The sequence below is a fragment of the Aspergillus mulundensis genome (genome assembly GCF_003369625.1).
Source record: "Aspergillus mulundensis strain DSM 5745 chromosome Unknown scaffold_9, whole genome shotgun sequence".
NCBI classification, from domain to species: Eukaryota; Fungi; Ascomycota; class Eurotiomycetes; order Eurotiales; family Aspergillaceae; genus Aspergillus; species Aspergillus mulundensis.
Window position 1 is genome coordinate 222,010 of NW_020797897.1, and position 12,984 is coordinate 234,993.

The 12,984-nt window shown below is 50.9% G+C and overlaps 3 protein-coding genes across 3 annotated transcripts; 2 read left to right on the forward strand and 1 right to left on the reverse strand.

Annotated features, from left to right (window-relative positions):
• Window positions 1-3,807: 3,807 nt before the first annotated feature.
• Window positions 3,808-6,593, forward strand: DSM5745_07989 (DENN (AEX-3) domain protein; the record flags this gene model as incomplete). Its single annotated transcript, XM_026750005.1, has 3 exons — window positions 3,808-4,182; window positions 4,230-5,249; window positions 5,295-6,593. 3 exons carry the CDS (start codon window positions 3,808-3,810, stop codon window positions 6,591-6,593), a joined length of 2,694 nt encoding a protein of 897 aa, XP_026601009.1.
• A 600-nt stretch (window positions 6,594-7,193) lies between these two features.
• DSM5745_07990 (SDR family NAD(P)-dependent oxidoreductase) lies at window positions 7,194-8,195 on the reverse strand (the record flags this gene model as incomplete). Its single annotated transcript, XM_026750006.1, has 2 exons — window positions 7,194-8,013; window positions 8,071-8,195. 2 exons carry the CDS (start codon window positions 8,193-8,195, stop codon window positions 7,194-7,196), a joined length of 945 nt encoding a protein of 314 aa, XP_026601010.1.
• A 1,013-nt stretch (window positions 8,196-9,208) lies between these two features.
• DSM5745_07991 (TBC domain-containing protein) lies at window positions 9,209-12,430 on the forward strand (the record flags this gene model as incomplete). The annotated part of the gene is made up of 1 exon (XM_026750007.1): window positions 9,209-12,430. The coding sequence occupies one exon, from the start codon at window positions 9,209-9,211 to the stop codon at window positions 12,428-12,430; it is 3,222 nt and encodes a 1,073-aa protein (XP_026601011.1).
• Between the last annotated feature and the right edge of the window lie 554 nt (window positions 12,431-12,984).

Sequence of the window (12,984 nt, forward strand, 5' to 3'; positions counted from 1 at the left end):
CCTGTACATAATATTAATAAAAAAAAAAAGGTAAAAAATAAGGCTTAATAAAGGCTAGCCAAGTAAAATATAGCTAGTTATTATACTTTAAAATACTACCTTAAAAAAAATAAAGGGTGTAAGTAAAAAAAAGTTTTACTTACTAGTAAGTTTTAGCCCCCCCTAAAAAAATATAATAGGGTTATATTTTAATATTAATTTTTATAATACTTATAGCCTTGCTACTAGCCTTTTATACCTAATTAATTATTTACTTTAATATATATTTTTTTTATTATTACTTTTACTTATACTACATACTATCTAGTCCTAGGTTACTACCACTATTTAGCTTCTTTAGCTCCCATGCTCTAGTACCACCCCTCCACACCAGGTTTATATAGCTATATTTAATTTTAAAATAGTATTAAGCTTATAATTATAACCTTACTTAAAGCTTTAAATAATAAATATATAAGGGCTGTTTTTAATAATATATATATAGTAAGGGTAATAAATAGGTTTTTAGCTTAATTTTTTATGCTAGTGGTTTTTTATTTTAATTAAAGGCTTTTATAAAGTTTTATTAGCTAGGCGGCACTTATAATATAAAGTAATTTTATTACTTTTAATACTAGTATACTAGTTATTATAAAAATAAATATTATTAATTTAGGGCTAAAGCTTATTAAATTTAGCTATTATAAATATAAACCTAAAGTAGTTAATATAAAAAAAGTAATTATAATAACTAAAAAGGTTTATTAAAGGCCTAAGAATTAAAAAAATAAATATTTTTATAAATAAAATTATTAAAAAAAAGTTTTAAATAGCTTTACTTTTAGTAGTAATAAGTACCCCTTTTTTTATATACTAAATTCTGGTGGGCTTAAGTTTATATAAAAATTATTATATAAAATTTAACTTTGCTAAAAGCAAGCACCAGGGCTAAAAACCTTATATATTATTTTTTTATAATTATACTTTTAATTTTATAAGTGTTTTACGCCACAAATTTATAATAAAAATTAAAATAAAGTAAAAATATTAAAAGTATGGGATTAAGTTACTTTATATAAGTTTTTTAAATATTTAAATTCTTAAAGTTCTAGAGTTATTTACTATTTTAGTAAATAATTAATATTTAATAATAAAATATATATTTAAATATAGTGGTAGTTAACTTTAAAACTTTTTTAGTAAATTTTTTTAAGTTTAAATTTTGCTAAATTAATATAAATACTTTTTTTTAATTAGCCACGCCTAATTTTACCACCTTTATAACTTATTAATTTTTACTATTTTATTTTATAAAACTTAATTTATTATATAATATATTAATTTTTATATAATATACTATATAATATAATATACCTGCATAACCTTTATACTTTTTTTACTTTACTATCTTATTATTACGCGGCGTACGCGGCAAACATTATTTAAAAAGGTGTTTATTCTAAAATATATAAAATATATTATATAAAGTTAAACAAATTAATTACTTATAAATGGTGGAGTCAAAAAATCAATTTGACGCTAAAAGCGTCGGCAGTATACGTGCTTCCGAAGGGCCTAGGGCCAATGGATGAGACGGAAAGCCTGACGACAAGTTACAACCCGCATACTCCGTAAGCGAGGTCCCCGCTACAGAGTACAGAGAGCATCCCGGGCTTGGACTTGATATGGGCTCGTGCTGAGCGTGGATTGACCGGAAGCTGGAGCAGGCCGATCAGCTTCGCAACTGTATGATCAGCAGATCGAGCGCATCCTCAATTGCGTCCAAACTCCAAACCATGCTTGTCAGCGTCTTGGGCTGAAGTGTTGGAGTTCCCGTTTGATGCTGGACTGCGGAAGCGCCGGAGGCCGAGTCTCTATGTGACACAAAGCTGGAGATTGCGAACAAAGAATCTATAGTGTCAATCCTGCTTGCGGCGGAGTTGCTGGGGCATTTTAATCTTGACGAGTCTATCTCCTACAGCGTGGAGTATAGATGGCCAGCCGCTGTGGGCGTGACCGAGTCAGGCTCGACTGCACTGCGTCCGTACATACCAGTAGTACAGAGTATCTGATGAGTATCGCAAGAGTCACGACCGCCCGCCATGAGTCCATGACAGATAACGTGCGTGGTTTCGTGACTCGGTGATGCCGCAAGCATGGAGAGATCTTGAGTCAAGAACGCAGAGTCAAAGCTGAAGGATGAAGGCTAAGGCAAAGTCAAACTGGACCCGCAGTTTGCGGCGTGAAACCACGGGCGGGAGAAAGATGTGGACAGACCACCGATCGGCGGAGAAAACCAGATGTGAACCGCCACGGTGGGTGAGGAAATCGATAATTCGATTTCGATATACCATTCTATGGGGTATCTAGTTGCGTTGACAATCGAAGGGCGGTCTCAGAGTCAATGATATTGATACCCTTTATGCTGAGGCTGACTGCTAGTACATTGTACAACAACTGTACCACAGCGACTCGAGCACGGTCCGCTCCAGTACGGAGTAGGACGTATCACCCAAAGTCACACAGTCACTGATTTAGGTTTGTAGCCTGCTGAGAGAGCTCAATTTTCGGTGAGATGAGGACAATCATTGGATGTACCTGGTAACTGGGTCGGGCAGTCTACCGTGTACAATGTACGCAGCAGCGAGACCCCGGTCTGTCCACGGCCACACAGCAGACAAACGCGGAGATAGGCTGTCGGTGGCCAGGATCATGGATGCAATTAAAACAAATCCCAAATTCTCCGACGCACGAAGGAAACACGGCAGGGCCGCAGCATAAAGCCTTGTTTTTGACGGATGAATGGATAAGCTTAGATCGAAACTCTCGATCTATCGATGCGATAGTATCATCGATTTGACGAAAGATGCAGAATCACAGACCCAGAGGCAAGCGCAGGCCGAGCGGTAAATAATGATCATCCCTGAGCCAGACTCCTTGTCCTCGGTTTCAGATTCCCCAACCCCTGATAAGCGACCTCACCCTCTCAGGGAGTCAGTGTCCTCCCTCAGTCGGAGTCCACTAACTAGCGCAGGCCAATTTGTCACTGTGGCCATGGTCGACCTGCTCGGGGCTCGTGGCGATCCCGCTCTCGCGTGGAAGCTTCCATTCACCAATTCCACGGTCTCACTGAAGAAGGAGCAGAGCAGATTCTATCCTCGCCGACTCTGTATCAAGTTTCAACTGCGCAGTGGTCGTCTTCGTAATGCTCAACCACCGGCGACCCTAGAGTGTGTCTAGTAAGGTCCGTCCCTGACTAGCCGGCGCAGGAACGCCAAACGACTCCGCAGCCTAGACTGAACCCAGTAATAATAGAATTATTATTATGATAATAAAAATGCCCATATTAATATCCGCGCCCCTTAGCCTGCGCTCTAAGCTCTTCAGGGACAAGATTGACTCCCTGCTTGCCGTGCTCTCCTCTTTCCTCCCCCTGTTCTGGTTCCTGGCCGCCCCCTCTTTGGCTGCTCTTCCTCTCCTCAGCTCTTCCATCTCTCTTCCTTCCACCTTCCACCCCTTCGATTATTCAATAATTCCTCGACGGCGGCCAAGAGAGGAATTGAAGCATTCTACCTTGCTTCGACGCCCGTACGACCTCTCTCGCTCGACGGTTCGCTAGCCTGGAGATGCCCTTCGCTTCATAGCTCACCGACAGACAGCCACTCGCCCGTCATTCCCTTTGGCTGCACCTCCTTTCGCCATTGCCCTTCCTTTCTCCCTTGTCCCTCGCTATTTTCTCCTCCAGCAGTGCTGCCCCGCCTGGCTAGATACTGTCAGGCTTGCGATACCTCTATACAATCCTTTGCATAACCATATTCGCTCGCCAATATGGGTCCGTCTCTGAGAGACCACTCCTTTCGTCCGTCCACTCGCGACCGCCCACCAACCCGTGAACAGGGCGAAAACTCGCTGGTCGTTCCCAGTCGCACTTCATCGCTACATTCTCGCATCACACAGCCGATCCCCTCGCAGGCCAACTTAAAACCGGCGCAACGGACGCCGAAAACTCTCACTCATGCGTATATGGTATGCGGTGTCGGGCGCGAGCCCGCCCAGTGGGTGAAGGCGCCCGCCCCTTCTCAGGGGAAGATCGGTCATATGAAGGGAGCCGTGGGACAGTTTTGGCTGCCAGAGATCTTGGGGAGCAGTCCCCGCCTGGAGCAGGACAATGAAATCGCGAAAGCTTTACATTCCGCTATGAGGGTGCGTATGTCGACCATTACCAGAAGCAATGTATTGACCATGTTTAGGCCTGCTTCCCTCACGATGTCGAGATCTGCACCGGCAAGAATCAACCGCACTGTGTTCACCATGCCTTCGTCCTGCAGCAGGACTCATCACACACACTCTACGGCATTGCCCTCCGCGTCTGGTCCCGAGCCGACGAGAAGCGTGCTGAGACGATTCGCGAACTGCGTAAGAAGACAGAGTCGGACTACTACGACAACCCCGATGAGACGTACTGGATCCCCTACTGCCTGAGCTTCCTCTCTCGATATCCATTGTACGACCTTCTGGGCGACTATCTTCGTGGAATGTGGATCCACTGGAACAAGGCTACGAACCTGTTCCATGCTGAGGAAGTCTCCCGCATTCTCAGCTTCCCCGCCCCGCGCCTCAACGACCTTGTTCGGATCGACATGAAGGACTATGCGCTCTGCTACCAGTTCCCGTCCTCTCCGACCGGCTTCCAGAATTTCGCCATGTGGCCCCTCTTCACCTGTCTCTCAATCCCCAACATTGTCGGCGTCATCGAAGCCGCCGTATCTCCCACTCGCCGCATTATCTTTGTCAGCCACTACTCGGCCATGCTCACCATCGCCGCTGAAACTATCCGCTACTGCGTTCGCGTTTACGAATGGAGTGGTCTATACGTACCGATGGTCCATGCCCGCCACATCAAGGATCTTGTGCAGGAGCCTGGACCTTACATTCTTGGTGTGACGGCCGAATGCCGAACACTCTTCAACGCACCATCCGATGCTCTGGTGGTCGACCTGGATAGGAACTTTGTGCTCACCTCCAGCCCCCCAAATATCCTGAACCCTGGTCAGCGCACAAAGTTCATCAACCGCTTGACGCAGGCGTTGAACGGCGATGTTTCTCCGTCCGGTGTTCCAAACCATCTTCGTTCTGCATACGCGGGCGGCAAGCTCATTCCCGCTGGCCAGATTATTGTTATGAGGGGCGAGGTTGAGAGTGTCGAGCAACCCGAGTGGTGGAACCAGGATGCGGTCATGGGTGTGATGGACCACGTCTGCGAGAAACTGGTAAGTGCGCCCATCTTTCATAAACTGCCAATGCTGACTGTGTAGGGACGCAACACCGGTATGAAAGCCATCTTTGGCGGCTCAGTGAAGAAGCCTCTCATGACCAAGGTGTCCATGAGGCATCTGAACGAGATCGTCCGCGAGCGTAACCAGTACTCTCGTGACGCAATGGAGGCATGGCAAGACTATATCAACCTCAAGGGCCGCATGGATACCGAGATTGGCAAGGTCACCAAGCGCAACAACTTCTTGGTTGAGGAATTGGAGACCTGGAAGCAGCAGTTCCTCAAGTTCCAGGCCTTTGCTGAGCAGCTTACGAAGGAAACCAGCGAGCTCAAGGTGAAGATCGAGAACCACAAGCGTGAGAACCGCCGCCTGTCTGGTCTCATCGACCAACAAAAGGACGATGTCACTCGTCTTACTCTGCGTCTATCCGGCACTGAGAGGCAACGCGACGACGCTCTCGAGGCTTTGGTTCTCCAGCAGGAGATTGCGGAAGAGTTGGAGCGTGAGCGCAAGCGCAACCAAAAGGAGCTTGCTGCCTTGCAGCACACCTCATCTTCTCTTGCACGCCAGCGTGACGACGCCCAACGGGTTGTCCTGCACCTGCGTAGCTTGATCAACGGCAAGTCCCACCACATGGAACACCTCGTCCGCTCGATCGGCAGCTCGGCGGAACTCGACGAACTGGCGGAGCAGGAGGCCGCGGAGGAGCAGGCTGAGGAGCGCGCGGAGACTGCCAAGGGTGGCAAGACAGGTGATTCCTCTAATGGTGTGTCGAACTTCAACCCGGACCTAGAGCAACACCTGCTGAACATTGGTCAACCAGAACGCCGTCTTGCGCGCCTTAGCGTGACTGATGTTGCTGATCGCTACCTGCGCGACAAGACAGATGCCATCTCAGATATCATCCGCAGCATCAGTGAGCAGTGTGCCGCTGCTGTTGAGGGCTTGCAGCTTGCCCAGGATGCGGAGGATGGCGATGCCGCGGGGCCACAAAAGGTCACCCTCGAGCCACGAGGAATGATGACTCCCCGAGAGGGCAGTGAGATGGGCGATAGCGAAGTTAGCACACTTCACCCTGACGGTCGAACAAGCGTTCCTCCTACACCCGACCTCATCCACAACCGGTCAAGCACTTCGATGTCCATGATCAGCAGTTCGACGTTCCCAGAAAGGTCCAGCCAACAGTATGGGCCTGGGGATATCCCTACCCGGATCGTCGAGGACGACGACGAGCACGCCCATGAGACGGACGGTCTTGACAGCGCAACCGAGACTGGCACTCTCTCCAAGCACTCCAGCGAGGACCTCATGCGAACCACTCCTCGAATGCTCGCGTGAAAAACCCCATCAACCGACGATGACGCTTGATTTCGACGACTTCGACACGACATCTGCTCCGCATACCAATATTGTCAGATCTAGAGCGAGTTGTGACCAATCTTGGCACTCTTTTTGTGGTTTTGTCTTTTTGCTCCCGCTGGATTCCCCAATCACCTGCACTACCTTCTTGCCAAACTTTAACGGACGCCTTGTCTCTTCTGGAGGAACTCATTTATCATTATTTTCGCTTTATATTGAAGGTCGTCTGGTCGACACGCCTTTCTTGATTCCCCATTCTTCGCGCCCGCTTTCGGGCGATTTTTTCTCTTTCATCTAGAACGTTTGTTCTAGGGCGTCCTTTGCATTCACATAGATAGCCTGCGGCCTCCACATCCGGGCAAGCCTCTCTCTCATCATTTCCTTATCCGTCACCACCCGTTCCCTATGTCGATATTCTTCGCAACGGAGCTGCTTTGAAAGTTGCCGCTGTGCTAGAAGCGCAGTCTCCTATGCGCCTCCCCCTCAGTCTGTGGGATTAGTTAATTCATACTGTCTATAAGTAAAACGTGATACTGTTCAATTTCATCAGATGTATATACTCAGCAGCATCATAGGCAATCAAGCCAGCTTCCCAGGAACCACAGGGTGCCCAGCACTAAGTCCACCGCAAACTGCCCAGGCCTGCCCATTGACATAACTACTCTCATCACTCCCTAGGAACAACGCAACCCTCGCAATCTCATCCGCCACCGCCCCGCGCTGCAATGGATTCAACTGCCCAATCTTCCTCTCCGTCCCCCTCGCCCTCGCAGCCTCATACATCGGCGCCGTCATCCCCGTCTCCACCACCCCAGGGCAAATCGCATTAATCCGGATCCCCGTCCCCGCGAGCTGAAACGCCACCGTCTGCGCAATCGACACAACAGCCGCCTTGCTGGCGCTGTAATCCGTCGACCCCGCGTTCGATCGCAAGCCCGCCACACTCGCTGTCGCTATTATACTCCCGCTTGGGTACTTCTTCTCCTCGCCCGTCTTCCGCATCGCAAGACTAGCGTGCTTCGCGGCCAGAAACACACCCACTGTATTTATCCGGAGTGTCTCGGCGAACTCTTCACCGGAGACTTCGGTAAAGGGCGCGTTGGACCCGCTTATCCCGGCGTTCGCGAAGAAGATGTCCAGCCGTCCGTACGTGGAGAGCGCTTCGTCGATCACGGCTTTCAGCGCGCTTTCGTTCGCGGCGTCGAAGGTGCGCACGTGTACCTCGACTTTTGGGTATAGGGTCTTTAGTTCCCGTGCGTGTGTGTTCAGGTGTGTTGATGCGAAGTCGCAGATGTAGAGGGCTTTTGCGCCGTTGCGCGCGTATTGGTGCGCTGTTGCGCGCCCGATGCCTAGGGGGGAGTTTGTGCCTGTTATGATGGCCACTTTGTCTTTGACTCGCCTAGTTATATGTGTTAGCGAGAGCTTTTCGAATGAGGGGTAGAGGCTGGGTGCGTACGGCCCAACTGAGTCCCCCGCTACCTGCCGGATCTTGGGGATGTCTTCGAAGGTGCCGGCGTCGGGGATTCCTTCGACGAGTTGTTGGCTGAGGGCTTTGAGGCGTTGGCGGGCGGTTGAGGCCATGTTGGTGGTATATGAGAGACGGGAACAAGTAGAGGTAAATCAGGTGGGAGGGATGAGCGAGAGGGGAATGTTGAGGAACAGGGACTCCTTTATGGGTTGGTTGATGGATCGGACTCGGGTAGAGCTGGGGATTGCGGAGAACCGAGGCTGATTTGGCTGGGGATGGGTGTGATGAGTAAGCGTGTTTACTTGCACCTCGATGTGCAGCTTGGCCAGTTAATCTCTGGATACCGTACTCCGTAGGAATCACAGTTGACTGGGATTTGTCTACAGATCTAACCTTGCAGAGTAGTGACCCGGCAATGATGACCTGGGTTGTCTTTCAAACTTCGTACTGGAGGGTCTAGTACTCGAGTAGGTTGAGGCGATCTACCCTGGACTGCAGATCTGACCGAGACATTACGTCGGTTTCGAGCATCCCAGTCAAACATGCAGAAGAATAAGCATAGACAGTCCTATAGATCCGTCTTCAGTTCAAAAACAAGAAGTTGGAACAGGGCTGAACTGGCGCGTCTGCGGCGAGGAAAGGCGGTCAAGTCACATGCAGCCACCACGTCATTCCACTGCCGCTGCCCGTCTCCATACAACAATTCCCGTCCAAACACGGCCGCAACTCGCCTTCTTTCAGGCCGCCTGGACTCTTCTGCTCTTCCCAAACCTCTTTGTCTGGCTCTCTTTCCAAGCCTCTCTTTCCCTACCCCAATTCCCTCTTTACTTCCGCTTACGGCGCGTGCAGAAGCTTACCGGCCATACTGCACCTTTTGCCTTGTCCTACCCTGCATTGACCCTGGTCGCGACATCGATCCAACCAAGGACCCCGCGAGAGGGCCGCCCAAAGCTTAGAAATCTGGCCCGTCATCGCTGTCGCTCATCTATAATTCCAGCCTGTTTTCCTTTGAAAACATCCCCGAACCATACCTTCGTTTATGAACGCCAGTTCCCAAACCCAAAAGCATTCATGAAGCCCGTGGCTATCCCTTCCTCCGCCAGCCCTAGATACCGCCCCTCCAGCCATGGCGGAATTCGATCATCTCCGTCCGCAGCGTCGCTCGTCCTCCCAAACCTCTTCATCCTCGCGCCACAGCCAGAAAGCTAGAGCCCTGCGAACCAAGGCACAGAAACGCCACTCCGCATCGAACCCGGTGACCGCGACAGCAACGGCCACCGAGTCCGAAACCGATCTGACGTCTTTTCCTTCGCTGTCCCCCGATCGCTCGCCCAACGGATTTTTCGGGCAGCCCGCGTTGAACCGTGCGCTGACTAGCGCGTTACTGAATGGGGCCGATGGAAATGAGAGTGCGATGGACCATAACCGGGATCGGAGGGTAACGCTGGCCAGGCTGACGACCACGGGCTCGCACAGCTCTGGCCGCGCGGCTTTATTCGAGGATTCCGTGCCGATTCGGGACTTTCCTGGCGCGCTTCATCTCGCTGATGATGCGCATATCGAGCGGCTGGTTGCGAATAATGGTGCGGTGAAGCTTGTACGGCAGTTTGCGAGGGACCTGGCACAGCGTGATGCGGAGATTTCTGCGTTGCGACAGCGTGCGGATGCTAGGGAGAGGGAGCTCAAGAGGATGCTGCGCGAGGCGTCCGTTTCAAACAAGGATATTGAGCGAAGGCTCTATGCGTTGGAGAACTCGCCGAAGGATAGTGCACAGGAGAGTGACCACGATCAGACGGTCAAGGGTTCTGGGGTTGGCGGGCTTATGCAGCAGGCGATGATCGACGAGGTTGGGTCGCAGCCGCGGGGCTCTGATGGCGATGACGACGATGACTTGGATACCACCGTTCAGTCTACGATCCGCAGGCCGTTCCGGAAAGAAAGCGACGCCAAGTCAGGGACTTCTAGCATTGCGTCTGAGGTTCAAAATCGGAAACGTGGAGGTTCTCTGCGCGGTTGGCAAGATTTCATCTTCGGAAGTGCCGCCAACAGCCGCAAGACGAGTCGAGCGAGCAGTATCATATCTGAGCTTGGAGAGGATGAGGCGGATGGCTCTATACAGATACCGTCTGGCAACGTACCAAACCGACGGAAACCGCTGGACGAACAGTTGTTTCAGCAACCTGTTGAAGGTCAACCGGCAGATAATGCCAGCATGCACTCGCGGAAATCTTCACGATCGGTGTCGTCCTGGACGATGAAGCTGTTTGCCGGAAACCAGTCTCGGGATGAGAGTCCCGTGGATAGAAATCGGGGGAGAGCTTCTTCGACGCAGCGGGAGAGGAATCGGGGCCCTGCTCCAATGCCTGTTACGAAGCATGGTATGACGGCCGTCGCGGCGCTCAGGCGGATAAACAGTAATACGAGCGTCCAAGGAGCCCAGGGGCGGCCGAATGGTTCAGGGACGGCCCCCAGGTCTGGTCAACTTGCCCGCAGACAACCAGCTTCGAGTATCTCGCAAGGAACAGGCGCAGAAGTCGCGGCGAAGAATCCTACCAATCTCGGTCCGGTTGAGATGGACGCTATCCACCCGATGGAGTCTCGGCCTCCGACTCTTTCGCCTCTTTATAACAACTACCTTGGTGGTGAGCTTCTAACAGACCGCTTCGGTTTCATCTATGACCAGCGTCGGAAGAGGCGACAAAGGGAGGCTAGTATGCTCAAGCATAACCGACTGAGTATCGCAGAGACACTGGATACCTTTCGAAGTGATACTCCGGATGTTGACGAGCCTATTGCCCATGAGCGGCTGCCTTCGACTGCTGGATCTTCTCGCTCCTCCGGCCCAGCTTCGCCGAGTGAATCGGAAGGTTCTCAACGGTGGCAAGACTACTTGACGATACCGTCCGTACCGACAGAGCTGCTCTCGCATACACCTTCTGCTGGGCCTATAGTGTCCCTCACGACAGGCGAGGATGCGCCGCGAAATAACGTAGTCGCCGTTGACAAGCGTGGCTCGGTGTCTGTCAACTCAAATACTCAGCCATCAGCGTCCACGTCTGCGGTTGTCGCAGATCGCCCGGAGTTTGCTGGATCATCGGCGGATGAAGTGGCAGCTATTGCTTCGGGTGGGGATCATGAGCCTGTCAAGTTGCTCCTTGAACAGCTGACAGACCTTCACGACTGGCTGCAACGAGAACGGACTGTGCGTTGGAACGAATTTCTCCGCAAGGTACGCGCCGAGCGCCGCAAAGAAGGAGAGGCTGCGGCTGCGGCGGCGTTGGCGTCGGACCGTCCGCTCAAGGCTGTGGATATGCCGGAGGTGTCCCTAGCTGACGGCGAGATGGTGGGTATCTCTGGTCTCGGCAACAAAGGCAAGGTTGGCCGTGCGAAGTGGCGAGAATTCCGGAATCTCGTCCTCGGCGGAATTCCAGTCGCATTACGATCCAAAATCTGGTCTGAATGCAGCGGTGCTTCGTCACTGCGAATCCCTGGATACTACGATGATCTGGTCAAAGGAATCGGTGGCACTGATCCCGACGACTCGGTCGTAGCCCAGATCGACATGGACATCAACCGAACCCTAACAGACAACGTCTTTTTCCGCAAAGGTCCCGGCGTCACAAAGCTCAAGGAAGTCCTTCTTGCTTATTCGCGCCGCAATCCCGAGGTCGGCTACTGCCAAGGCATGAACCTCATCGCCGGTTCGCTGCTTCTCATTACGCCCACCGCAGAAGATACCTTCTGGCTACTGGCTTCCATGATTGAGAAGATCCTACCGAAGCATTACTATGACCATGGTCTCCTGGCGTCTCGGGCCGACCAGGTAGTTCTGCGCCAGTACATCTCGCAGATTCTACCCAAACTTTCCGCTCACCTGGAAGGTCTGGGCGTTGAACTCGAAGCCCTGACCTTCCAGTGGTTCCTCTCCGTGTTCACCGACTGTCTCTCCGCCGAAGCACTCTACCGCGTCTGGGATGTCGTCCTTTGCCTTGACGTCGCCAGCGTCGTAAACAAGCCAGCCGCACCCGCCTCAAACTCCTCTCCATCCATCATCCGAGACACTACAAGCACGCCCCCGTCAACAGACACAAACTCGGAAAATACAAGCGGTAGCGGCAGCGGCAGCACATTCCTCTTCCAAGTCGCCCTCGCCCTCCTCAAACTCAACGAGCAACAACTCCTAACGACTTGCTCCACACCCGCAGAACTATACACGTACATCAACCACTCGATGACGAACCACGCTATCAGCATCGACGGCCTCATCCAGGCGAGCGAGGCCCTACGGAACGTGGTCCGACCCGAAGACGTCGTGTTGAGGCGCGCGGAGGCGCTCAAGGATATGTAGTATAGATCATTCATCCGCTCTTTTTTTTGCTAGCATTTTGTTATTATATTAGTATTAGGGAAGAGCGTGGCATAGCATGGACATGGGATTTATTTTTGTCTTTTGTCTTCTTTTTGGCCCCGTAGGCTCAACTCGGCTCGAGCTCAAAATCGTCGCATCTTTACCTTGATACCACTGTGCCTTGGCCCTTGTGCTTGTGCTTGTCGTTCCTTACTTGCTTTTCGATTTCTAGGTTTCTAGGTTGGGCGGTGGTTATATTGGACATTGGACTACTGTACACTTCGTTCCTTACTTTTACTTTATCTGCTCGGCTGGCTATTGTTTCAGGATTTTTGTCTTTCTCTTCTCTGGGGCAGGCCTGGTCCTCCATTCCTACGTGCATTCACTCAGCGTTGCATCCGTTTGCGGTTTGGCTACTTGGTGGTTTGTAGCTTAGGGACATACTTCATCTGCATCTGCATACTCTAACTTCTGGACTTACGAGCTTAAGAGCTTACCAGAGTAGGCCGGATTGGAACTTGTATTTGTATACTGCCGCCGCACATGGCACATGG